The 24,886-nt window shown below is 40.3% G+C and overlaps 14 protein-coding genes across 14 annotated transcripts; 7 read left to right on the top strand and 7 right to left on the bottom strand.

Annotated features, from left to right (window-relative positions):
* Positions 1-96: 96 nt before the first annotated feature.
* On the bottom strand, positions 97-1,441 carry BATDEDRAFT_23739 (uncharacterized protein; the record flags this gene model as incomplete). The annotated part of the gene is made up of 6 exons (XM_006677295.1): positions 97-150; positions 192-256; positions 324-459; positions 521-741; positions 934-1,179; positions 1,387-1,441. 6 exons carry the CDS (start codon positions 1,439-1,441, stop codon positions 97-99), a joined length of 777 nt encoding a protein of 258 aa, XP_006677358.1.
* Positions 1,442-1,728: 287 nt separating this feature from the next.
* Positions 1,729-3,593, top strand: BATDEDRAFT_31537 (proteasome regulatory particle base subunit RPN10; the record flags this gene model as incomplete). The annotated part of the gene is made up of 7 exons (XM_006677323.1): positions 1,729-1,758; positions 1,881-2,027; positions 2,207-2,318; positions 2,560-2,774; positions 2,851-3,007; positions 3,095-3,265; positions 3,331-3,593. Coding segments are annotated over exons 1-7 (1,031 nt in total), but the record flags the coding sequence as incomplete, so codon positions are not given.
* A 593-nt stretch (positions 3,594-4,186) lies between these two features.
* BATDEDRAFT_87051 (40S ribosomal protein S23) lies at positions 4,187-4,823 on the top strand (the record flags this gene model as incomplete). The annotated part of the gene is made up of 3 exons (XM_006677627.1): positions 4,187-4,365; positions 4,450-4,699; positions 4,770-4,823. The coding sequence occupies 3 exons, from the start codon at positions 4,187-4,189 to the stop codon at positions 4,785-4,787; spliced, it is 447 nt and encodes a 148-aa protein (XP_006677690.1). The 3' UTR covers positions 4,788-4,823.
* On the bottom strand, positions 4,824-5,762 carry BATDEDRAFT_87050 (uncharacterized protein; the record flags this gene model as incomplete). The annotated part of the gene is made up of 6 exons (XM_006677526.1): positions 4,824-5,045; positions 5,106-5,129; positions 5,196-5,254; positions 5,318-5,347; positions 5,427-5,444; positions 5,742-5,762. The coding sequence occupies 6 exons, from the start codon at positions 5,757-5,759 to the stop codon at positions 4,961-4,963; spliced, it is 234 nt and encodes a 77-aa protein (XP_006677589.1). The 3' UTR covers positions 4,824-4,960.
* Positions 5,763-5,889: 127 nt separating this feature from the next.
* BATDEDRAFT_87049 (uncharacterized protein) lies at positions 5,890-6,815 on the top strand (the record flags this gene model as incomplete). Its single annotated transcript, XM_006677626.1, has 2 exons — positions 5,890-6,284; positions 6,364-6,815. The coding sequence occupies 2 exons, from the start codon at positions 5,890-5,892 to the stop codon at positions 6,644-6,646; spliced, it is 678 nt and encodes a 225-aa protein (XP_006677689.1). The 3' UTR covers positions 6,647-6,815.
* A 142-nt stretch (positions 6,816-6,957) lies between these two features.
* Positions 6,958-7,920, top strand: BATDEDRAFT_87048 (uncharacterized protein; the record flags this gene model as incomplete). The annotated part of the gene is made up of 1 exon (XM_006677625.1): positions 6,958-7,920. The coding sequence occupies one exon, from the start codon at positions 6,958-6,960 to the stop codon at positions 7,903-7,905; it is 948 nt and encodes a 315-aa protein (XP_006677688.1). The 3' UTR covers positions 7,906-7,920.
* Positions 7,921-8,098: 178 nt separating this feature from the next.
* On the bottom strand, positions 8,099-9,531 carry BATDEDRAFT_87320 (3-keto-steroid reductase; the record flags this gene model as incomplete). Its single annotated transcript, XM_006677525.1, has 6 exons — positions 8,099-8,347; positions 8,434-8,605; positions 8,706-8,821; positions 8,894-9,101; positions 9,246-9,413; positions 9,476-9,531. 6 exons carry the CDS (start codon positions 9,529-9,531, stop codon positions 8,099-8,101), a joined length of 969 nt encoding a protein of 322 aa, XP_006677588.1.
* Positions 9,532-9,851: 320 nt separating this feature from the next.
* Positions 9,852-12,639, bottom strand: BATDEDRAFT_31536 (uncharacterized protein). The gene has a single exon (XM_006677322.1). The coding sequence runs from the start codon at positions 12,618-12,620 to the stop codon at positions 9,924-9,926; it is 2,697 nt and encodes an 898-aa protein (XP_006677385.1). The 5' UTR covers positions 12,621-12,639; the 3' UTR covers positions 9,852-9,923.
* A 218-nt stretch (positions 12,640-12,857) lies between these two features.
* On the top strand, positions 12,858-14,845 carry BATDEDRAFT_16167 (replication factor C subunit 5). Its single transcript, XM_006677125.1, has 9 exons — positions 12,858-13,056; positions 13,191-13,301; positions 13,388-13,482; positions 13,565-13,662; positions 13,756-13,937; positions 14,066-14,301; positions 14,375-14,444; positions 14,521-14,595; positions 14,671-14,845. The coding sequence occupies exons 1-9, from the start codon at positions 12,970-12,972 to the stop codon at positions 14,776-14,778; spliced, it is 1,062 nt and encodes a 353-aa protein (XP_006677188.1). The 5' UTR covers positions 12,858-12,969; the 3' UTR covers positions 14,779-14,845.
* Positions 14,846-15,116: 271 nt separating this feature from the next.
* BATDEDRAFT_87319 (uncharacterized protein) lies at positions 15,117-15,665 on the bottom strand (the record flags this gene model as incomplete). The annotated part of the gene is made up of 1 exon (XM_006677524.1): positions 15,117-15,665. The coding sequence occupies one exon, from the start codon at positions 15,663-15,665 to the stop codon at positions 15,117-15,119; it is 549 nt and encodes a 182-aa protein (XP_006677587.1).
* Positions 15,666-16,642: 977 nt separating this feature from the next.
* On the top strand, positions 16,643-17,218 carry BATDEDRAFT_10179 (N-acetylglucosaminyldiphosphodolichol N-acetylglucosaminyltransferase catalytic subunit ALG13; the record flags this gene model as incomplete). Its single annotated transcript, XM_006677091.1, has 1 exon — positions 16,643-17,218. One exon carries the CDS (start codon positions 16,643-16,645, stop codon positions 17,216-17,218), a length of 576 nt encoding a protein of 191 aa, XP_006677154.1.
* Positions 17,219-17,557: 339 nt separating this feature from the next.
* BATDEDRAFT_87045 (uncharacterized protein) lies at positions 17,558-18,362 on the top strand. The gene is made up of 2 exons (XM_006677624.1): positions 17,558-17,679; positions 17,786-18,362. The coding sequence occupies exons 1-2, from the start codon at positions 17,661-17,663 to the stop codon at positions 18,295-18,297; spliced, it is 531 nt and encodes a 176-aa protein (XP_006677687.1). The 5' UTR covers positions 17,558-17,660; the 3' UTR covers positions 18,298-18,362.
* A 60-nt stretch (positions 18,363-18,422) lies between these two features.
* BATDEDRAFT_87318 (uncharacterized protein) lies at positions 18,423-19,847 on the bottom strand (the record flags this gene model as incomplete). The annotated part of the gene is made up of 8 exons (XM_006677523.1): positions 18,423-18,542; positions 18,617-18,848; positions 18,950-19,019; positions 19,084-19,129; positions 19,211-19,295; positions 19,362-19,524; positions 19,611-19,712; positions 19,784-19,847. The coding sequence occupies 8 exons, from the start codon at positions 19,845-19,847 to the stop codon at positions 18,423-18,425; spliced, it is 882 nt and encodes a 293-aa protein (XP_006677586.1).
* A 564-nt stretch (positions 19,848-20,411) lies between these two features.
* Positions 20,412-24,223, bottom strand: BATDEDRAFT_29739 (uncharacterized protein; the record flags this gene model as incomplete). Its single annotated transcript, XM_006677311.1, has 9 exons — positions 20,412-20,537; positions 20,619-21,038; positions 21,093-21,464; positions 21,542-22,154; positions 22,233-22,388; positions 22,488-22,564; positions 22,640-22,728; positions 22,829-23,075; positions 24,149-24,223. The coding sequence occupies 9 exons, from the start codon at positions 24,221-24,223 to the stop codon at positions 20,412-20,414; spliced, it is 2,175 nt and encodes a 724-aa protein (XP_006677374.1).
* Positions 24,224-24,886: the final 663 nt, after the last annotated feature.

Here is a 24,886-nt window from a genome sequence, read left to right as displayed (position 1 = left end):
AAAACCATATCAAAAGGTTGTAATTCATATAAAAGTAAAATGTCCCTTTTTAACCACCCATCTTTATTGCTCATCAACAATATACGTTACATCACCTTACCACGCTTTGTTGAAGCCTATGGACAGAATTAAAATCAAGTCAGCCCAAAACTAAAATCAGGACATTAATGCAAACCAATCTAAAAATGCACCTGTTGCTCCTCATTAAATCGTTGTATCCTTTTTTGCTTTTTAATTTCTTCTTCAGACAGAGCTCCTGGAAATGGAAATTAAAAAATGAGACTGCGATCAAACAAGTGGATATCCGAAATTCGTGCATTTACCTGTAGGATGGACTACATGTGGGGTAGTAGAAACTGATTCCTTTGAAGGGGAAACTGGTGCTGAAACATGCGTATCACTTGGGGCAGAAACACTTCCAAATCGACTTTGTCTACGAGCCAAAGTAGCCGCGTCCACCTAATGCACTTCAAAGTTTAGTCCAACACTCGACAAATGCTCGTAAATAATCTACACATACATAAGGATCCAATTTCACATGAGCTTTGGCAGGTACTGTAGTAGTTTTTGGAGCAACTGTTTCAGAAACAGTAGTGTCTTTGACACGATGGTTGGTGGATACATGAGGAGCTGTCTTGCCAAACTTTTCTTCACGCAACCTCTTGCGCTCTTCATCAGTCATGCTTGCAGTGACAGCAATGTTAACATTGTGAGAGTCCTTATTTGGCGACTTGATTGATGCTGTCAGATACAGGCAGTGAGTATTGAACAGACAAGTTAATATTGGGGCGATGGATTATAGCCAATTCATTTAGCTTATAATAGACATGGCATTTGTCAAAGTAAATCCAATCTGTTTGGCTAGACAAGCCGTCATATTTAAATAGCCAGATATTATATACAGTAGACATTAATGATTTAAAATGGCAATACCTGATTTTGGGACAGTAGTTGTATCTACTGTATGCACTGTTTGAGGATGAACACCAGCAGATCTAGATGTACCAGTGAGATTGTTTGGTAGAGTATGTACATTTGCTGGAACAGCGCCATTAGGGGCAGAAGGACTAACAGTAGGGTTTGAAGCTGGAGTATTTGTATTGCTTTCCAGATGGTGAATCAAACGAGCAAGCAAGTCCTCTTTTTTCCCTGTGGTGGACATGCCCAACTGCTGCAACTCTATTATAATGTCCAAAACACCATCACATTGAACAATTAAAACATTCCAAAAAGAATAAATATTATATCATCAAGATGTCTAATATCTGAGGAATATACGGCATAATACTCAATGGAAATAGCAGATATACTGTAAAACAGCACTAGCGATTTTGCCTTTAACAAAGTGTATTATAGACAGCAATCAGAAGTATGTATTTTCCTTACCAGTTTTCAAGTCAGCAACCTTGAGCTTCTTTGCATCAGCGACAGTAAGTACCATGACTTGGATACGCACGTAGTTGTTGAGTTCAATAGCAAGTTTGCAACTCAAGATCCAGAAACCACTTGCATCACGTGGCTCTACTGCAATGACCAATAACTAGAACTCATTACTCTTTAGAAACGAGTTTATTATCAATTGCTGTTTAGTTGAATGCATGAGTTGAACAGATTCAATTATTAATAAATCGATTCCATTCAACACTAGCAATGTGCGAGATTCAATCCATTTCATGACCTGATTATTGGTTTGCAACTGGATTGCGCGTTTCTTTCCTAACCCGCGCACAAAATGGTCTTGGAAGCAACTGTCTTGGTGTAAGCTATAGAGCCAGGGGTGGATCTCATAGAATGGAACCATCTTTGTTATCTGAATATTTCTATTCTTTTGTAGTACTGAGATTATCTTGTTTGACTAACGCTTGATGTATTGATACAAGTATCGACAACTCAGAGTGGATGCGCAATGGTGACTATACACCAACTCGTATTGAAGCCCAACAAGATGCTGCCATTCTGCTCTTCAATGCAAAAACTCAGACAAATCCTGAAAACAGTGTTGGCTTGATGACTATGGCTGGAAAGAAGTATGTTTTGCAAACTCATGCTCTTGCATCAGTTCAACTGTCCGCTCTCATAACTGCTATTAACTGCATGTTCACCTGTTGAATACCAAAACTTTGCATATGGATCTTTTTTAAACCTGACTCGCTGTCAATCTGTCCGTCGCATTTAATCCGTCTTGCAAATATATTTTATGCTACAGCCCAAACGTTCTAGTAACTCTAACAAAAGATATTGGAAAGGTCTTGACTGCTCTTCACAATGTTCAACTTTCTGGTGGAGTCAAAGTCAATATTGGTGTTCAGATTGCTCAGGTATGCCAAGTATCTTGGTTTACTGACTTGTATAATTTGATATCTGCATGGATATAAATGGATTGATAATGCTTTATTCAATACATTTTGGATCGAGTCTGGCATTAATATATAATTGCAATGGGCATATCTTGTGGCTAACTTGTTTTGATGTTGAACCATAATGCCGATTATCAATCCAATGATTCGTTCATCTTGATTCTGAAACTATTTTCAACCGATACCTTGATTTAAACTACAGCTTATTTTGAAGCACCGTGAACATAGCCATCACCATCAGAGGATTATCGTTTTTGTTGGCAGCCCGATTAACGAGGATGAGGCATCACTTGTGACACTGGGCAAGAAACTTAAAAAAAACAACATTGCCATTGATGTAGTTAGTTTTGGCGAAGATGCGGAAAACCAAACCAAACTCGAAGCCTTTATTGGTGCTGCAAACAACAGTGATAATAGGCATGATCGTGCTTTAAACATGTTTGTCTGATATCTGTTTACTGACTCTTGATGTGTTTGAATTGGAAATGGCTAGTCACTTGGTTACTATCCCACCCGGACCTCATATTCTCAGTGATATCTTGCTCTCATCCCCCATTATTTCTGGAGAAGATGGTCCTCCACCAGGGTTTTCTAGTGGTACCGGATTTGAGTTTGGTGTCGATCCTAGTCTTGATCCAGAACTTGCTCTTGTAAGTCGGTAGACTCGTTTGAAAACCGTGTCCAACTTTTGTTTTGCACTTGAATTGATCAATATGGTTCTGATGTACTCGATTTAGGCTCTTAGAATTTCGATGGAGGAAGAGCGTGCACGTCAGGAGAAGACTGTTCCTGCAAGCGAATCTCCGTCAAAGAAAGTCAATGCACCACCTTCTGCAAGTGGCGGGACTCTTGAAGACGATATGCTAGCACAAGCACTTGCCATGTCTGTTCAAGGCACCGAGGCTCATGTAAGATTTGCACTGTAGTATCATGGATTGTAAATGTGTATTGATGCCAATTTGAATGTATATAGAACGACGAAGATGTAGAAATGGTGGATGAAGATGAGGCCATGGCGCGTGCGATAGCCATGTCAATGGGTGATGATGGTGGTGCGATGGATTCCAACTTTATGAGCTCAATGCTGCAATCTCTACCTGGTGTTGATCCTAACGATCCCCGTATTCAATCTGCACTAAAAGGCGACAAAAAGGAACCCAAGGATGATTCTTCTAAATAAGAAACAAGTATGATCAACGATTTTTCGAAAAAAATGAATCTAATATTCAACAAGCTTTTTGAAATGTGCAGCTGGTTTATTGATCTGAAAGTTTGAATTGAATTCGCGTGACTAGGATTTTGGATCACGTGTTTAAAAAGCAAGTCGGTTTAATGACTTTGCGGCTGTACTGGCATTTGCCTCATTTACTTACAAATCAAGCAGGATGGGCAAGTACGTGATTTTTCGATTGAATGCATGCTATTGCTTTATTAAGGCTTGAGTCGTATATGCATACTCGGGAGAAACAGCAGAAACACAAATGCACCACCCATCCACTATTCAAGATGGATCCATTCAAGGATGGTTCAATGCATGGTTTGGATGGATGGATCAAACTGCTATTCATGCCACCTTCAAATCAACTTGGCTTGATCTACATGTGCTAGTACTTTCTATTTGTGATCAAATTGAATGTGTGGCAATCCTAGCTTCCATGTTTACAACTGTAGAGAATAGTTGCATTAGCTTTCAAGGATGATGTTGAAAAGTTGGGAATCGGCTGTACTGGTTGCATATTCTATTCAAGCCTATTGAAGATGTATTGATCATTGCAGTCTTTGGATCCGCCAATGTCTACTGCTTTGAATACTATCAACCGATACTCACCATGATCTATAACTATAGGTGCAAACCTAGGGGTCTCCAAGCAGCGCGTAAGCTCAGAACTCATCGCCGTTCTCAGCGATGGAACGACAAGGCCTACAACAAGGCTGCCCTTGGTACCGTATACAAGTCATCTCCATTCGGTGGTGCTTCCCATTGTAAGGGAATTGTACTTGAGAAGATGTAAGCACTAGGTTTGAATCTGTTTTATCCGAGTTTTTGTTTTTAAACTGTCGAGGTTTTAATCTTGCTTTAATACTTGTCTAGTGGTGTCGAATCTAAGCAGCCTAATTCTGCTATTCGTAAATGTATCCGTGCCCAGCTCATCAAGAACGCCAAAAAAGTGACTGCCTTTGTTCCCAACGATGGTTGTCTCAACTTCATTGAGGAAAACGACGAAGTTCTTATTGCCGGTTTCGGTCGTAAGGGTAAGGCCGTTGGTGATCTTCCCGGTGTCCGTTTCAAGGTTGTCAAGGTTTCTGGTGTTGCATTGCTTGCCCTCTGGAAGGAAAAGAAGGTATATCTTTATTAGGTGTTTTTTTAATTGGACTTGCAACTCACACCTGCGCGATGGTTTATTACTATAGGAGAAGCCCCGTTCGTAAATGTTCTTATGTGGTACCTGAACTAAAACTTTGATTCACAGATATTACTGTTTTTATTATTGTTTGGTCAAATTGGTGGTTGATTACTTTACAAACTTGCAATGACAAAGGGGTTAGAGGCAAACATAGTTTTGGGCAGGTTTATTATTGAGATGGCATAATGTATCATGAGCCTAGAGTCCTCCACGAAGTGCGAGAACAAGATGGAGTACGCTGCCTCCCTCGATACTGTAATCTTGGGCCGTCTTATCGTCAACCCTAAATATCAATTGGTTAGAAAAGTGTGGGTAGATCTACTACAATTGGATTTTAGCTTACATTTGCTTGCCACCGAAAATGAGACTAGATGGATTACAACAAGTTAGTTTAACAACAAACTACAACACATTCAAGTATTTGCTATCATACCGTTGCTGTGGTGGTGGAATACCTTCCTTTTCCTCAACTCGCTCCTTGATACGAGCAACCTATTTAAAAGCAAGTTAGATTGCCATACTGAATTGTTCAAACCATATAAAGCCGAGATCTACCTTGTCAGTGGGCTCAATATCAATCTCGATCTAAAAATTAGTGCAAGTGTCAGCTGTATTATCGACTGCAAAACTTCTAGCTAAGCTAGTCCATGACAGTCCAACTCACCTCTTTTCCAGTAAGTGTCTGCTCCGATGTGTTTGGACCAGATTCGAATCAGCATTCAATGCGAGTATAAAGATGCGCAGTCAAAAACCATCCCGGCCGTGAAAGCATTGGTTACATAACACCGGTTGGCCATGACAAAGATGGAGCAGATACACATCAGATCGAGGCGGCGAGATGTTGATAAAATATAGTGAAAGGATTCCAAGTCAAAACGAATCAATGAGCCAAACTTGTTGTGAATTGGAAGCAAACAGCAGTATTTTAAAGACTACCAAAAAACATTGGTGTCATGTATCATAAACAGGCGATACTCACTTTGACCTTGATCAACATGGCAGGCTTTGTTGGATGTTTTGTTTTGGGAGTGAATTGGCTTCAAATCCATTCCATTCAATGAGTATGAGAGCGTATGCGATCAGATGAAAACAGTTTGGTGATTTGATAATTCATCATTAGCCAAACGATGGATTCAAGTGTTGGATTGGATGCTGCTGATGACCCAACCAGAAACCATGCAAATCTGCCATCTCTACATAAACATCCTTTTGAACCTGTTATTTCTGGACTGCGTCTTATTCCAGACTTTATCACCCAACAAGAAGAGCTGGACCTAATCGCATCCATTGATGCACATCCATGGAGTGGATATGGCATTCCACCTAATCCAGAACTTAAACGTCATACTCAACAGTATGGATTTTTATTTTCATTTCGCACTCGTACTATTACAGAATGTCTTGGTTCTTTGCCAGCATTCAGTTCATTTGTAATCGATCGAATGCTGTTACCTGAATTCAACGTATTTCCAAACGATCCTCCAAACCATGTGCTGGTGAACGAGTATCAACCTGGCCAAGGGTAAAACTTTATTCGCTATACAGGACTTGTATTCCTATTGTTTCAAGACTGATCTTCAAACCTGCTGATTGTCTTTTAGAATCATGCCGCATGTGGACAGTCAAGACACCTTTGGTGATGTGGTCACTTCATTGTCGTTATGGAGTTCCTGTGTCATGTCTTTTGGAAACAAGATGACTGGTGAAAAAGTGCATCTTGAACTGCCTCGTCGATCGCTTTTGATATTAACAGGCGATGCTAGAACTCATTATACCCATGCTATTCCAAAAGAAGATATGCTGTTTGCTGGTAACGAATGTGTGGATCGTGGACGACGAGTGTCACTGACTATTCGATCTATATTGAAATCTGCAATCCCTTGATTCGTGCTACGTTAAAGCAGCTAACAACCATATTAGATGTACATGGTTCAATGGACCATCAAACAATTCGACTGCAAATTGTGGTGGAATATCGTCGGTTTTGCCGAGTAACATGTATGAAATAAAATACAAGGAATAAATCCAAGTCCTGTATTTATGTGGATTACCAGCTCATGCCTCGTGGGTGTATGACCAAGCAGACGGGTTCATTCTTTTAATTATCTGGTCAATGGGTCTGTTCATGTTATTCTCAATGAAATTCACGGTAATTTGGCAACTTGCACATTTCCCCATTTCAAGACCTTTCTCCTATGACATTTGCCACAAAAACTAAAAAAGGATGCATCAAACGACTATCGCGATGTGCTGCTCTGGTTGTTGCAGGATATCTCATTATCATGGTATCCATGCACTATAGTATCATGCCTACTCTCTTTCAGTCAAACTCCACCTTAACCCAGACTCCGCCTCAGACATTAAATTTTCAAATTACAACAGATGCACATACCGCTTTATTGTCTTCTGACACTGCTGCTACATCAAACTCTAAACTCATTTTAGTGGGTATTCTTACATCGGTGGAAAAGCTTCAGCGTCGAACATTGATTCGAGATACTTATGCTCGACTCAAACCTGCAAATGTAGATCTTGTGTTTGTATTCGGAAGACCAAAAGATTCATCCTATGAAGCTCTCATTCGGCTTGAATCCATTCGCTATGGTGATATCATGGTGGTTGACTGTAAGGAAAATATGGATGATGGAAAAACGTTTGCTTTTTTTAAGCATGTTGGGAGTGTGTATCCACCTGAACAATATGGGTTTGTTATGAAGGCAGATGACGATTGTTGGATTGGGCTGGATAACTTGGCTAAATGGGTCAGCACCATGCCACAAACTGGAACATACTTTGGACGACATGTTTCTGGCACTGGGTTCATGGCTGGCATGGGATACGGCTTATCGTTTGATTTGGTGCAATGGATCGCGACAGATGCATATCCGAGCCAACATCGTATTGGCCAAGAAGACTCGTTATTGGCATCGTGGTTGCGGCACTCGAACCAATTGAAACATTACATTGGAGACGAGACAAAAGCTTTCTATGACGATCCGGCGCATGCTAGAGGGTGGGCACATCCATATACTGCGAATACCATCTTGATTCATCGGTTAAAAAACGAGGCTTGGTTTCTTAAAGCCGCTGAGCATTTTTTACCTGCTGAATTCTTTCCCAATGTGCCCAACTTGAACCAGTAAAGTACACCAGTCTAACCGCGGGATTTTAAGATTGGAGCATGGCGAATAGATGGTATATTTTATATAGCAGTCAAGGTGACTAATACAACGTTTGAATAAAAACATGATTTGAAATTGCTTTTCTACTGCGCTCACTCAAAGAGATTCAACTGCTACTAGAAATGATGTATTGCTGCGTGCAGCACTTGCTTGTTTATTTGGTACGTTGGCGACACTCGTTTCTTAATATCTCCAGTTTCTCAACAAGTTGATGACGCGCTAATAGATCGCCTGCATCAATGTTCAACAAAACCACAGACCTTTTACCAAATACGCTGATTTCACTATGAAATACCTTGGTATTGTCTAGTGCGTTGGGATTTTCTGCAGTAATGAGATGCAGTGTACTAGTTGCACCATTTTTCCCCGTAATATTAATTCCCGACATGCCGAGACATCTCAACTACACCATTTTGAAGAATTGAGCCATTCAATTACCGACAGCACCAAAAATTAGGTTTAAAGCATGCATAGAGTAGAATAACTTACAATAATCAGCACGCCCACGAGTACAAACCCTGCAATGGCTCCCTGCGTAATTCCAGAACTGACATTTCCAGGTGACGCAATAAAAGAATGGATTCCTTTTTTTGCCAGATCTGAATTCATTTCAAGTGATAAAATCTCACACATGCGCTTTGACGATTCATACGGATACTTTCTAATTATTTCAGGGTTAAAGATCAGTACTCGATTCATGTCAACCTAAAACATCATCAGTACTGTATATAATTTGAAGTCGTGTATTGCATAATCATTACCCTTTTAGGCATTGGTAGTCTTCAAATGACATTGCTGATGGACTAGCTGTTGTAGACGACATCCATACGATCCGAGGACTTTTAGATTTTATCATGATATCTTCAAGCTCCCTGACCTAATTGCAACACAACATCCAACACGTCAACTCATACACTATTCAGGTGCACAAGTATGTAGAAAAGCATACAATAATATAGTGTCCAAATACGTTGGCAGAAAAAACTTCACCGAGCCCTTCTGATGTAACAGTTCCAGTACGTTGAATCAAGGCATCTCCGCCTGTTTTAGCCAAAGTAGCTGGACGAGTAAATAAATCCTTGAATGCGCCAGAGAGACTCATGTGCGATATGGGCATAATTCCAGCATTCAAGATCAAAAAGTCGATACGATCGAATCTATCATCCCAGCAATCAAAAAGAGTCAGCATTGGATTGTACAGCTGCAATGCACCACAATTCACATGTCATCATTGCCTGTTTTTGATATCATCGCACGCAGCAAAGACACTGGCAGTGTTGCTCAAATCCATCAAAACCAACTGAATTCGCTCTTCTCCTTCAACACTGTTGGCAAAGTATTTGGAAATCAGCTGCTGTTGAGCCTGTTGAGCCTTTTTCTTGTTTCTGCATGCCAAGATAATAGTGATAGAGCTATCTATAGTCTCGTAATGATCGAGCAGTCTTTCGCAGATACCGAAACCAATGTCACTACAAGATTGCAGTACAAAGGTCAGTCGTTGAATACAAAGCATGTTCAAAAAAGGACTTACCCATTTGCACCAGTAACAAGAGCCACAACAGAGGAAAGCGAACCACTTGTCGACATGACTGAAAAACAAAGCTTCGAGATCAAGCTTCTGGTGTCGAATCGAGTTAACAAAACGATAATTTAAGCGTTTGGTTTTATTGCGTATTCACATAAAATGGACTATTTTTCTGTATTCTTTTAAACTGAAATGAGTTTGGTTTGGCATGATCGTGTATTGCATAGTTTCCAGATTTGTTAATTCATCGAGTTTGTTGTTGTCAATGCATTTGTGTTATAGTTCAAGACAATGATTGCAGTTGTTTTCACGCCAGTCTCTACACAATTATGCAATGAAAACCATTCCATAACTGTGTAATCTGACACTCATAAACCAAATTCAATTAAAATAATTCGCATGTTTATTGTTGGGTATATAATGCATGGTTAAACAATAGTGTAATTCAAACTGGTTAAATCTCCATGTCTGCTGGAATCGAAGATCCTTGCTTGGGTGCTTCAATGCGAATACATAGCTGATCATCTAATACAACACTGTGTGGCACGTTGTAGTCGATTGTATCGATAGACACTGAGCTTCCGTCTGGCAGTTTTCCAGATATTAGCAATTTGGATATTTCTGTTACAAGTGATCGTTCAAAGTATCTTCGCAGTGGACGAGCACCGTATACTGGGTCGTATGCGCGATCAAGAACCACATCGGCAGCTTCATCAGATACATGGAGGCGGATTTGATGGCTAGAGAAAAGACGTTTATCGATATCAGCCAAAAGAATCCGTACAATCTTGCGAAGCTCAACCTTGGCAAGAGGATCAAAGAGTACAATATCTGTAATACGATTCAGGAGTTCTGGCTTGAACTTGCTGCGCACTTCCGTCATGACCATCTCGCGTACCGCGGGATTGGTGGACGGGTTGCTCTTGTTATTGGTATCGGTATTTGCAAGATATTGCGATCCCAGGTTGGAGGTCATGATGATCACTGTGTTGGTAAAGTCAACAGTGCGACCCTTGCCGTCGGTTAGTCTACCATCGTCAAGGACTTGCAGTAGAATATTGAGCACTTGGGTATGAGCTTTCTCAATTTCGTCAAACAGAATTACGCAGTATGGGTGTCGACGAACAGATTCAGTAAGTTGACCACCTTCGTCAAATCCTACATAACCTGGTGGAGCACCAATCAAGCGTGCAACCGAGTGTTGTTCCATGTACTCGCTCATGTCGATACGCAACAGACCTTTTTTGTCGTCATCAAACAGCTCATGAGCAAGGGTTTTTGCAAGTTCGGTTTTGCCAACACCAGTAGGACCAAGGAAGAGAAAGCTGCCAATCGTGCCAGATCCAGAGAGACCAGCACGCGATCGAAGTACTGCATCGGCAACGGCCTTTACTGCCTTGTCTTGGCCAACAACTCGTTTGTGAAGGGCATCAGCGAGATGAATTAGACGGTCAACTTGACTTTTGTTGAGGCGGGTCACAGGAATACCAGTCCATCTCGATACGACCTCCATAATATTATCTGGACCAACATGCTCGCTAACCAATTTAGACTCGACAGCGCCAGAAGATTCAATTTGAGTGCGCTCAGCCTTCATTTGTTCCTCTATAGTGGCAATACGCTTCTGTAGATCTGGTACGGCACCATACTTGAGGTCAGCAGCGAGAGCAAGATCGTATCGTCGCTCAGCGTCTGCAATTTTGTTTTTGAGCTCGTCTAGTTTCTGATTTAGATGGCGCAGCTCATCAATACGACCCTTTTCAGAATCATACCGCATCTTGAGTGGTTTGAGTTGCTCTTGAATGTGACTAATTTCCTGTCGAACCTTGGCAAGACGTTGAGCACTGGCGCCATCTTTTTCTTTTTCAAGTGCTGTAGCCTCAATCTCAAGTTGGAGCAAACGACGATCGAGAATATCAATGGCCTCGGGTTGACTGTCGAGCTGAACGCGGATGCTTGCACACGCTTCGTCAACAAGATCGATTGCTTTGTCAGGCAGGAAGCGAGTGGTGATGTAACGGTCAGCAAGAGTAGCGGCAGTGACCAGTGCTGCATCAGCAATGCGAACACCATGATAGACTTCCCATTTTTCGCGAATGCCTCGGAGAATAGATACAGTAGCTTCGACAGACGGCTCGCCAACACTTACTTGTTGGAAACGACGCTCAAATGCAGCATCTTTTTCGACATGCTTTTGGTACTCACCCAGAGTCGTAGCACCAATCAATCTCAATTCGCCACGAGCAAGCATGGGCTTCATCAAGTTGGCAGCATCCATAGCACCGTCTGATTTTCCTGCACCAAGAACTGTGTGAATCTCGTCAACAAAAAGAATGATGTTGCTGTTGGAGTCTTTAACCTCCTTGAGCACAGCCTTGAGCCGCTCCTCAAACTCGCCACGGTATTTCGCACCAGCAATTAGCGCACCCATGTCAAGAGAGTAAAGACGGGCTTGCAAGCTCATGGGAACATCCTTGCGGACAATACGTTGGGCCAAGCCTTCAACAATAGCTGTTTTTCCAACACCGGGCTCGCCAACAAGGATGGGATTGTTTTTTGTTCGTCGAGCAAGAACCCTAATGACACGGCGAATTTCATCGTCTCGTCCAATACAGGGATCGAGTTTTCCTTGTTCGGCAAGAGAAACCAAATCGATGGCATATTTGGAGAGTGCCTCGTAGGTCGAGTCGGCAGATTTGGAATCAATATGGCGGGAACCACGAATCTGAGTGATGGCAGCATCAATGGCTTTTTTGGTAGCACCACCTTCAGCAAGAGCAGCCATGATCTCCTTGTTTTCACATAATGCCAAGATCAAGTGGTCAATGCTTAGATGCGAGTCCTTTTGCTTCTTTCGAATTTCGTCGGCAGTGCGAATCAAAGCAGCGGTTGTGTGATGAAAGGAGATTTGAGTAGGCGCAGGGGTCTGTGAGGATTGACGAACGAGAATCGATTTTAATTTTCGTTCGCACATGGCAGGATCTGCACCGGCTTTTTGTAATATGGAACGAAACAAACCACTTTCGTCATCAAAAAGAGCGACTGCAATGTGGACGGGAGAGATTTCAATGTGAGAGTATTCAGCAGCCAACTCGTTTGCTTTTGAGATAACGCTGGTAGTTTTGTCAGTAAAGTTTTCAGGAGAAAGCATTTCAGTTGTGAGAATGTGTGTTTATGATGGAGTTATGACTGCAAATCCACAATTTATATTTAACTTTTCGCGTGGCAAGTTTTTGGAAATTCTCGAAGATTCTCGAAATTGGAACGAGATGCTCGAACAACAACATCACATGGCAGCCAAGCTATAAACACATCAAAGAGTTGATCGACTAGTAAACTACTCTTTAGTTGGTATCAATCACTGCAGTTTACTGATGAAAATGCACAACTTTACTCAAATATTTACTTTGTGTTGACGCAAAATGTGGTGTTTGTATTTTTCAGCTTTTATTCAAACGTGAATATGACTGCAAATCTTTCCAATCTTCAAACTACAAATCATGTCGTTGTGGGTTGACAAGTACCGTCCATTGTCACTAGATAAACTGTCCTACCACCCCGATACGTCCAAGCTGCTATGTCAACTGGTATGTTTGAAATATCAAGGCTTTTACAAGACAACTACTGCTGTTGAATCTATCCAGTCTATTAAGTGTTCGGACATGTCAGGCATCATTGAGCTTTCTTTCTAGCAACTCACAGTTACACTCAATGCATTTAGGCAAACTCGGATGAATTTCCTCATCTTCTTGTTTATGGACCGTCCGGTGCTGGTAAAAAAACTAGAGTGACTGCCACTCTTAGACAACTCTTTGGTCCTGGCGTAGAGAAGGTGTGGTTTATTCAAAGTCGTATAGACATGTCAGTCTTGATTGACCACTGACCTTGATCATTACTGGCTTCTTCATCCCACTACAGCTTAAGATTGAAACTAGACAATTTGAAACACCTTCCAATCGCAAGCTCGAGATCAATATTGTTTCTAGCAACTATCATGTAGAAATAACTCCCAGGTAATCCAAGCATGACAATGGTTTCATGGAATGATCTCCATTTCTTACATCCTCAATCCTTGTTTCATGATGCAAACTCTAGCGATGTGGGCATTTATGACAGAATCATTGTTCAAGAGCTAATCAAAGAAGTAGCGCAAACTCAGCAGCTGGATTCATCTGCAAAAAAACAATTTAAAGGTGCATATAGTATTTGTAGTTGCTGATCTACTCAAACTGTTTCACGACATTCATTAATTACTCGACAAGCCTAACAAAGTTGTTCAATTCCAGTGGTGGTACTCAACGAGGCCGATTCGCTTTCTCGAGATGCTCAAGCTGGCCTTCGTCGAACCATGGAAAAATATATGGGAAACATGCGCATGATTCTCTGTTGCAATGTCACATCCAAAATTATTTCTCCCATTCGATCTCGCTGTTTGCTCATTAGAGTCGCTGCTCCGTCTTTTACAGAGGTGCGTTGGCCCATATCAATATTTTGCAAATGCAACCATGGTTTAAATACGATGACGCTTGCACAATCAATTGACTACATACTGAATTGAATATTGGATCTAATTGCCATGCCAATTTCAATATCTAGATTCAAACCGTTTTGCAAAATGTAGCCAAGGAAGAGAATTTCAAGCTTTCTTCTGAATTTGCGCAACGAATTGCGACTGAATCTGAAGGAAACCTACGTAAAGCACTACTTGTGCTTGAGGCAGCAAAGGCACAGCAGTATCCGTTTACAAACAATCAAGTATTGCCCAAAACAGATTGGGAACAGCATATTCATCAGATTGCACACTTGATTTTAAATCAGCAAAACTCGAAAGCGTACGTTATGGTTTTGTTCACATTCCTACTTTGAAAATGTCCAACTGCAATGCTGATGATCTTGCTATTTTAGATTGATTGAGATTAGAACCAAGCTATATCAACTTCTTTCAAACTGCATTCCTGCTGATGTTATTTTAAAGGTGAGCTGGTGTCTGTCAAATGCCTCGGCGTATTACTTTTCTAACTCGAGTGATCTTGTCACATTTTACCAACTAGACACTTGCATTTGAACTACTTCAAAGTATTGACGGTCAGCTTAAGCGGGATATCGTACAATTTGCTGCAGATTATGTAAGTCTACCAACTGATTTAAACTTTATTTTTCGTATTGACAAAAAAACATGTTAATCCTGTTTTTTATTCTAGGAACATCGTCTTCGACTTGGAAACAAGGCAATTTTTCATTTGGAGGCATTTGTTTCCAAGTGCATGGGCACATATGGACAATATCTGATTGAGATTGGCCAATTCTGATTTACGTAAACTAGACTTTTTGTATTTATCTTGAGTCTGATCGCAAATAAACAATGGTTAAATAGTCACTGTATTTTTCTACTGGGCAATAGTTGCAGACTAAACAAGTATGGAATGTATTTGAACAGGGATATGAACATTTCCTCTGTATGTTTTACAATGAGCATAAAAAGCAAGTGAACTTGAATGAGTTTAAAAAAACAATATTGTCAGTAAGATTGACACCAATTATTTCATGAAATTGACTGTTTATTAGATAGGAGTATCTAGTGCCTTATTTTCCATGAATACAGTTGTACCCATTTATTCTAGATTCAATGCAACATATTTAGCAAGACTCAATCTGAAAGGAGTGTACCCCAATCTTTATAACAGTTGTATGCTTCTGCACTGTCTTTTGCTCTAATCATTTGATCAACAGTCCCCCAATCTTGATTCCTCATCGCTTGCTGGAATTTCTCGATGGTTACCACAACTTTGGATTTCTCTACGTCTATATTAAACAATTGTATGTTGCTAGTAGTCAACTTGCTGGTTACTACCTCCAACTGTGTATCAACATACTTGATATCGTCTCCTGTTGCTTGAAGTTTTGATAGACGGAATTCAAACAGTGCATTCGCCAACATATTTCTAGTTCTCAGCCATGAGGTTGATAAGTTTGTCCATTCCTGCGAGCAACGGGTCAGAAATTCTAAAAAGCCTTCTGGAGTTTCTTGTAGTTCGTCGGGATTGGAAGAGGTTGTTGGCTGTAGTTGCTGGTTCATGGTACTGGTTGTGCTTGAAACTGCTTCAACAAGAGTCGTATGATGGGACTCGTCATGTGTATCACCTGCAAGTGCGGTGCCTACAAAGAAGCATATCAAAATATAGCCTAATGGCCTCATCGTAACTGAAGTGATTTTAGTACTAGCCAGTTGCTGACTGTTCAAAGTTTAATCAAGTCTGATAGTTCCACTACAGCCCTATATAACTGATTACAGTAAAGCCATGGACTAGCAATCAGTGTCCTTTGCTGTTATGTTACAGGGTGACTGCTGGTTTGCCAACCATTTGTCTTGAGTTGCTGCCACTCTAGCCCTGAATTGAGGTTGCGGTTGGTGACAAGGGCACAAAACAGAGAATCAAATGCTGGCTTATTTAGTTGTAACTGGGTTTAGAAAGCTGACAGGTGAAAGCCGTCCTACTGATTAAAAGGGTTTAATAGTGTGCCTATATTCATGCAAAAGGAACCATTTGTGTCTATCTAACATTCACTGCCTCCTGCTTTGGAATATACAATAACTAGACATTCGGTGTACCTTTTCATTAGATATTGACGAACACTCAATTCAAAGTAGACGCAGTGTTCATCTATAATACAGTCAAATCTATGGTTTTGGACTGAAACTCCACTTTTGAACAACTACGGATTGTACGATCGCTAGATTTATTCATTGCAATTTGGATATCGAGTTTGACTGTTCTCAATAAAACTCAAACACATTGTATCCTACATTTCATACATTCGTGCTCTAGTTTAAAAAAACAATGATTGAATATCTCGAGAATGCATCTGCTGTTTTCATACCAATCACCAGCATGAATATTAGTAACCATGCTTGTCAGTCTACGTTTAAATACAAACGATACATTGTTACAAGTGTCCTATGTTCCAACACTCGAACGTATTTTACAGTATATTCAAAATAACATGAATCCAAGCTTAAAATATGACGATTCAAGTTTGGCAATGAGAAGCTATAGCGAATAGGTCGTCTAATGGCATAAACAGTTATGCTGGGTTGAAATTCTTGCTAATTTTGATATTACATATTCAGTTCAAACATTTACAATCGACTCGAGCGCCAACAAGTTTACAGGAATGAGAGTCTTTGTTACAGTTGGAACAACGAGATTCGACGATCTTGTTGAAGCTGTACTCGATCCATCTTTCCTTCAACTGCTTGTCAAGCATGGCTTCAATCAATTAATCTTGCAACATGGACACTCTCCTATACCACCACAGCTTCAAACTGCATCCATCATCAATAGACAAGACAACATTATAGAATGGACTGATACAGTTTCTGGAATGACCATTCAAGCATATTCATTTAAACCATCGCTGCTATCAGATATGCAATCAGCTAGTCGGATAATCAGTCATGCAGGATCTGGATGCATTCTAGAAGCACTTTACTTACACAAGCAACTCTTTGTAGTAGTAAACAGTAGTTTGATGCATAATCATCAACAGGATCTGGCACATATACTTCAGCAGCAGGGCCATTTGTATTTTTCTAATAGTGTCAGTGATCTTGCACAAGTCTTTGCTGCTGCCGACTTTTCCGTGCTGAAACCATTCTCTAAACCTGATCGTACTGCATTCATGAACATATTGCATGACATGGCAGGGTTTCCTGCTCCTTGTTCTTCAGTGCCTCATAATGGATTATAAGTGATCTTGTATGGATTATTTACTCGTCTGACCTGCGAGATGTGCCATGAATTCGTTAAATTGTAATAGAAACACCTCGACTCAGACCATCCATTTCACTTTAGTAGTAGCATATTATATAGGTATCCTATTTAAACAAACGAGCAGTTGTCACTTGTTCAAATGCTACCAGTTCATTGCAATACTTTACTATATCTGTGCCTTGCTGCTTGGCGTAACCCTGACCACTAGTTTATTTCCTCAAGCTCGAGTCATGTGCAAGAAATAGTTTCATGATTGTATTTTATTAGTAGAAACTCCGACTTTGACATTGCCAGATATCTTTTAGAGTTGGTTTCAAACTAGTTTACATACCGCTTTATTAGTAGTTGAATACCTTTTGGTTATTTATCTGTTTAGATACCGGAATAAACTCGAGTGATTTACTTATCCTAGATACTGCATGTTCGGACCCAATGACCGTATGTGATTTTGCATTGAATTCATGAGCTGGGAACATTTTGTAAAATCTGGACAATCTATAATACTTTGCAATCGGCAGTTAATATGTCTATTGATTTTATTTAGCTTGCTATCCAGCATACACGGATTGTCTTCAAAACAGCGGTACAGGCTTTATTAGCACCCTCGCATACACTCATTTAACATATTCTGCTTTACAGCCCTCTAATCCGCTCGGAATCTGTTCATCTATATGCTATACTTGTACGGGAGTGTTGCCAGATACTGCACCATCGACAACGTGGATATCTCCAGATTCAAAGTGTCAGACTTTACAGTATGCATGTAACCAAGGATGCAATGGAAATGGTGTTGTTCCTCTTTGTATGCCCAATTATGGTATCAACACGGGTCAGGCCGGATCAGTTGGCACTTGCATCTGCCAATCCTTGACCACTCCTCAAATTAATCTTAAACCTGCACAGAATACAACTGGGATACGTATCTGTGCTGGAGGATTAGGTCGGTCTTCAAATGCTGCATGGAGCAAAACGCATAAAGGATGGATCAACAGATTTTCGGTCGTGCTTAGTGTCTTGATCGTTTTTATCGACTCCTGGATGTTGGGTTTGTCATGATTCAGGGCTTGAAACTTGAATTTATATAAATGATTTGAATCGTATAATGAACATAATGTATGGACATGTTGCATTTGGTGAAACATTTTTAAACAAGACATTAGATGGGCTGAATCAATTCGATTTCATTGTGGATCTTGAAGTCTGTCTGGTCTAGGATACAATTTGACATCAGTCATTGATTTATACAATGATGCAGATATAGATCCCTTGAATTCCTTCATATCATCATTTGCTCCAAGAAACTAGTGTCGAAATCGAGTTAATCACCAAAACCCAAAAAATAGATACAAGACATGAACCAGTTACTAAAACTTACACATTTGACAAGATCGGAAATTTCGATTGGAAGAATATGAAGAAGCGGTAGTGCATGAGCATAAAGTGGAAACTTGATATCATGACTTTGTCCAGATTCCAGAGCATCAACAATGGCATGAGCAACTCGCTTTGGTTCCATAAACGGCGTAAGCCATGGGAATTTATGACTAAGCCCTTCAAACATCCCTGTCGTTGTCAATCCAGGATACACGCATGTCACATACACGTTGCTAATCAACGCCAAAAATAATGCATCAGCAAGACTAAATATGTACTGAAATCAAACTAGATCCAGATTCAAACGCTGCATCATAATTCGTCAACATCTCACCTATGAGCAATCTCTTGTCGTAGCGATTCAGTCATTCCAACCACTCCAAATTTAGAAGCACAATAATCACCTACGCCAAAATCACAAGTTAATCTACACAAACAGTCGTGCATTTTCAAACCATCTTGACATACTAACTTGCGCTGTTCCAGAAAGACCCAAAACAGACGCTATATTAATCTAGTATACGCATTTAATGGTGTCAAAATACAAACTATAATCAACCATTACCAGCAGGTTTAATGCAGCAAAACATCTTACAATATGGCCCTTGTTTCGATCCATGAATCCAGGAAGAAACGCCTTGATGGTATAAAACGGTCCCAAAAGATTGACTCCAATAGTTCTAACCATCAAACAAGACTAGTCATGAATATCTGTTGGATTCAACACTATACAACAAAAAACGTACTGCTCGATTTCAGATACTGTTAGATCCATCATGGTTTTACCCGAAACAATACCAGCATTATTGATCAAAGCGGTCGGATTGCCAACTTGATTGACGATCTTGCTACCAACTTGCTCGACAGCTTTAGAATCAGATACATCGCATTCGAAATAACACACATTTTCTAAACTCCCATTGCAAAAATTCATATTGGGCAGTGGATCAATACAAACTACATTCAACTCTATGCATGCCATCAAGAGTCCTAACCTGCTTGGATAGTTGGAGGAATCTTATCCAGAACAACAACCTTTTTGACTTTCTTTGTATTAGCAAGAATATCTGTCAAGACAGCACCAATACCATGTGATCCTAAATAGTGTAATGGTATTCATTAGGTATTGAATGATTGTAGAAGGAATCATACACATGAAATGCATTACCTCCAGTAATGATAATGATTTCAGTGGACCAACTGGTGATCCGAGTTGCTGGTTTCTGTAACATGAGCCGAACAATCGAAATACTCGCCAATGCAAAACAAGTCATCCATAGTATGATGGAACCGAGTAATGGAAAGAATCCATGCATAAAGAATGGAATAGATAGCCAAAATAGTGGTGCAACCCATGCATTCAATAGCAAATAATGGAAGAACGCATTCAATGAAATATCAAGTGTTTGTGGGGTCCAGAAAGCCATTTTAATTGCTATCTTGAGTAGTAAACTGATGAAACTGTTTATATGTCACGCAAAATAAAACACTTTATCTTGCAGTTGGGATCTTGCGATAAACGATGTTTATTCGTATGCTTTCCTAATGCTTTAAAACTCGGATACGCTCGCGCTTCAGTTCAAACCAAATATCAGTCTAGGAATGCAGCTGTTGTTTTCATGTCAATCATCAGGGGAAACCCCAAATCAACTAAAAAGGTTCAATGAACACAATGATGTCTAGTAAATCGACACATCATTCCATAAGATTGATGGTTTATTATATAGACGCCTTTTTTCGTGTTCCGTTTGTGAATCATGGCTGTATATTCAACTTCAAGGTTGACAAAAATGTATTTATTTTTTATTCGAGGCAGGTGGAGCATGGCCAGTGGCAATCTGATACTCCTTGACCAGTTGTTCTTGAACAAACGGCATGACTGGCTGATGATCCTTGTATGTCATGGAAAATTCGCCTTTGCCCTAGTTAAAATGCAATACCACACATCTTAGAAACCACTAATGTCATCAACATCTGAAATATCATCAACACATCATTCATACCTGAGTGATGGATCGCAAATCAGTGGAAAATCCAAACATGTCATTAAGAGGCACATCAGCAGTGACTTCCAGATATTCTTCGCGAACTTCAGAGTTGTGAATGGTACCTTTGCGTCGATTAAGCAATGCAATACAAGGCCCTTGGAATTCGGCAGGTGCAACCAATGAAACTTCCATAATAGGCTCAAGAACAATAGCTTTGGCTTGTTTGATGGATTCACGGAATGCATACATGGTAGCAAGACGGAATGCCAATTCACTCGAATCGACTAAATGTGCCTGACCATCTTCTAAAACGAATCGTACACCTGTGACATTGTGACCAACAAGTGAACCTTTTTCACAAGCTTCGTAGAATCCTTTTTCGATGGCTGGAATGTATTGGTATGGAATATTCATACCAACAGTGCGATTTTCAAACTCGACGGGAGATGATTGGGTCTTGAGTTCCTTGGGTTCGCCATTTTCATCGACTTCACCAGTATCCTCTTCAGCAAGTGGTTCAATGTATCCAATGACACGACCGTATTGTCCAGATCCACCCGATTGCTTCTTGTGAAGGTAATCAAAGTGTACCTTGGCAGTAATGGTTTCACGAAATGCGACTTGTGGCTTACCAGTAGCGCACTCGACACCATATTCTCGCTTCATGCGCTCAACGTAGATCTCCAGATGCAACTCACCCATACCAGAAATAATGGTTTGCTTGCTGTCGTGGTCAACATGTACACGGAATGTGGGATCTTCTCGTTGAAAGCGATTAAGCGCTTTAGAAAAGTTGGCAGACTCTTTGCTTTTGGGTGTGATTGAAAGTGAAATAACTGGTTTAGGTACAAACATAGATGTCTAGGTATTGAGTAGCAAAGTCCATGCCATAAAATTAGTCACTCGAAACAGCTAAACTATAAATCTAAAAGTCTTACCATGGTAAGCTGCATAGATCCGTTGCTAAACGTATCACCCGAGGCACAATCTACACCAAAAAGTGCACAGATTTCACCCGATCCAACAGATTCTACATCTTCCATTTCGTTGGAGTGCATACGGACAAGACGAGCAACCTTGACTCGCTTGCCAGTACGAACATTGGTGATATAATCACCACGACGCATGGTGCCCTGGTAGATACGCAGATATGTCAGTTGTCCAAACCGGCCTTCTTCCAGCTTGAATGCAAGTGAGAGAAGAGGTACGTTAGATTGGCAGCTGAGTACAACTTGCTTTTCTTTTTCTTTTGTATCAAGAGCGTGGTTGTCGACCTCGTGAGGTGCGGGAAGATAATCCAACACACCATCAAGAAGAGGCTGTACGCCTCTGTTGTGATATGCAGATCCCATAAATACTGGAACAAAAGTGCGGGAAATCGTAACACGGCGAATGGCATCGCGCAGTTGCTCTGGTGTCGGAACGTTTTCGTTCAGATATATATCTCCAATAGTCTCATCAATATCGGCAATGCTTTCAATGAGCGTGTTGCGCATAGTCTGAGCTTTTTCCAACAGATCAGCGGGGATGTCCTGAACCGAAATCGTTTCACTAGAGTGATTTAAATAAAACGTCAACACATATTCCATAGTACACAAGCAGAGCCAATAAACCAAAAATCAAAATCACCCTTTAACGCCTTGATTAATATACGCTTTCATGTAAACAAGATCAACAACGCCTTGAAGATTGGTTTCTACACCAATAGGCATTTGCACTGGTACTGCATTGATACGAAGTTTAGTTCGGATTTGATCAATAACACGATACGGATTGGCACCAGCTCTATAAAAGGTAAAAAATAGCAATATTGAGAGCATGAACTAGTCAGGATGTAGCACAATAAATCAATACAAGGCTACATCATTACAGCAATGGCTTTACCTGTCCATTTTGTTGATAAAACATATACGGGGAATATTATAGCGTTTCATTTGGCGATCAACCGTTATGGTTTGACTCTGATAAACATATAATGAAAGATTCAATACCAAGTTATACCAAAGGAGATTTGCATGATTTGCATAAAAACACACCTGGACACCACCAACAGCGCAGAGAACAAGAATGGCACCATCAAGCACACGGAGTGCTCTTTCAACCTCTATTGTGAAATCAACGTGACCTATCCAATCATCCCAAAATCAGCATTACAGTGATTGAACACGCCAAATTTGACATGGATTAAACAGCTGCCAAATTGCACCAGCACAATACAGTCCTACCTGGAGTGTCAATAATATTAATGGCGTGAGATTTCCATGAAGTGTATGTTGCTGCCGATTGAATGGTAATGCCTTTTTCACGTTCAAGCTCCATCGAGTCCATTTTGGCACCCACATTGTCTTTTCCACGAACTTCATGAATAGTATCGATTCGTCCCGTGTAAAACAGAATCCGCTCAGTGAGTGTGGTTTTACCCGAATCAATATGTGCTGAAATACCAATATTTCGTAGATGTTGAAATCGAATCTGTTATCTAGTTAGAGCTGGTTGTATTCTGATTGACGCAATTGAATAAGATTGAATCATTGCAAATGACCGATCGATCAACCCATAGCATTTTGTATGATGCATTCAATACTAGAAAATACTGCCAAACCATTAAAAAGATGCTTACCAAGTCATCGGCATCGACATGAGGTTGGACCGGAGCTTCGACAGCTTCAACATTTTGGCAAGGTGCAGCCGTAGCTTTAGATACTGCTGATACATTGAATTGACGAGTCATTGAGCGAATCGACAAGGTGCAAATCGGAACTATTTTTAATTTAGTTTCAGAAATATGTCTAGTGTGCTGTTTACTCAGCAGACCTGAAATGGCAACCATTCGAGGCAGCAATGGCGACCTCCAAGCCATTTGAATGGTTTTGATCGTTCAAAAAAAATTCAAACTTTGATTTTAAATTGCTTTGTCGTTGACTGGAAATATTTGGCCAAATATTTGAAATAGTCAAATTCTTACAATTGTATTTGCGTAAAATGGAACATTCAAGTCAGAATGCATTGACAGTCATATTTGGTGTCAAGTTCACTGAGCAACATTGTTTAAACTCTTTTAATCGATTAATCTTGTGTCCATTTTTGTACAAAACTACAAGACAAGTGTTTACATCTTTGTTTCAATACATTCCACATCTTTCTCTTTATCCAAATCAGACACTGAGCAACCATCATGGAAACAATTGTTACATTTTTGATGTGTTGAACCAGAGCGCGAACGTATCCGACACTAGAATACAACACACCTTTTACAAAAGTAATCAATTTCCAATAACAACGAATAGTTGATCACTTCCAAGATCAATACAAAAAAGTTTCATTTTACGTGAATACGACTGTAGATTGAGTTTCCATACTTTTATCAAACTGAATTTTCATGACAGCACAGAGGATAGGTACGCATACAGTAGAATTGAGTTTATGGAGGAACTAGTATTCCAACCTATTTTTATATTGTATTAGGACCATTGTCGCAGTTGCTGATTGGCACAAGAGCTGCATTCACTGCGCTACGGGATCCAACAAGAGCAGGTAAGATTGACCACTTGACATGGATTCAATGACTTACTAATTGTTGTATAGATATGGTGGCTGCACTGGGTGAAGTAACAGGACATACAGTTCTCAAACGAATTCGGGATCGAATGCTGTTGGACAAGACAGGACGCCGTATTTTGCGAGAGCGACCAGTGATCAATAGCAAAATGGTGGATTTGAATAGATTACGATCTTTAGCTCCAACTACATTTGGAAGATCCTATGTTGAATTTCTGGATAAACATCACGTCACTCCAGATTCTCGAGACCAAGTAAGTGTTTGTTGGTAGTCTGCATAGAAACGACTTGTGCATTCATGTAGTTTAAATCATGGCGTATAGGTAAAATATATTGATGATCAAGAACTGGCATACGTTATGTTGCGATACCGACAGGTACATGATTTCTGGCACACATTGCTGGATATGCCCATTACTGTCGAGGCAGAGATTGCTGTGAAATGGTTTGAATTTATGCAAACTGGACTACCTGTGACATTCCTCAGTGCGTTGGTAGGACCACTCCGACTATCTCAGCATGAAAGAGAGCATTTGTTTAATCATTATGTTCCTTGGGCAGTACATAATGGCGGAAACTGCTCTTATTTGATGAATGTCATGTACGAGGATTTGTTTGAGCTTGATCAGGATGTTGTTTTGGAGCATCTCGGAATCACCCCAATATCTGTGCCAAATGACTTTAATGCTACGTTAATAGATCCGAAATTGAATAAAGCAGTTGAT

Source organism: Batrachochytrium dendrobatidis (assembly GCF_000203795.2).
Source record: "Batrachochytrium dendrobatidis JAM81 unplaced genomic scaffold BATDEscaffold_3, whole genome shotgun sequence".
Classification (NCBI taxonomy): domain Eukaryota; kingdom Fungi; phylum Chytridiomycota; class Chytridiomycetes; order Rhizophydiales; genus Batrachochytrium; species Batrachochytrium dendrobatidis.
The sequence above is the reverse complement of the archived record's forward strand: the minus strand, read 5'-3'. Positions and strand labels throughout refer to the sequence as shown.

What these genes read in the sequence shown, in the direction of transcription:
- BATDEDRAFT_31536 (XM_006677322.1), bottom strand. Translation starts at nt 12,620, where the DNA reads ATGCTTTCTCCTGAAAACTTTACTGACAAAACTACCAGCGTTATCTCA.
- BATDEDRAFT_16167 (XM_006677125.1), top strand. Translation starts at nt 12,970, where the DNA reads ATGTCGTTGTGGGTTGACAAGTACCGTCCATTGTCACTAGATAAACTG. An exon ending in TTGGTCCTGGCGTAGAGAAG is followed by an intron (nt 13,302 to 13,387) that starts GTGTGGTTTATT and finishes ATCCCACTACAG; the next exon opens with CTTAAGATTGAAACTAGACA. An exon ending in AATCAGCAAAACTCGAAAGC is followed by an intron (nt 14,302 to 14,374) that starts GTACGTTATGGT and finishes TTGCTATTTTAG; the next exon opens with ATTGATTGAGATTAGAACCA.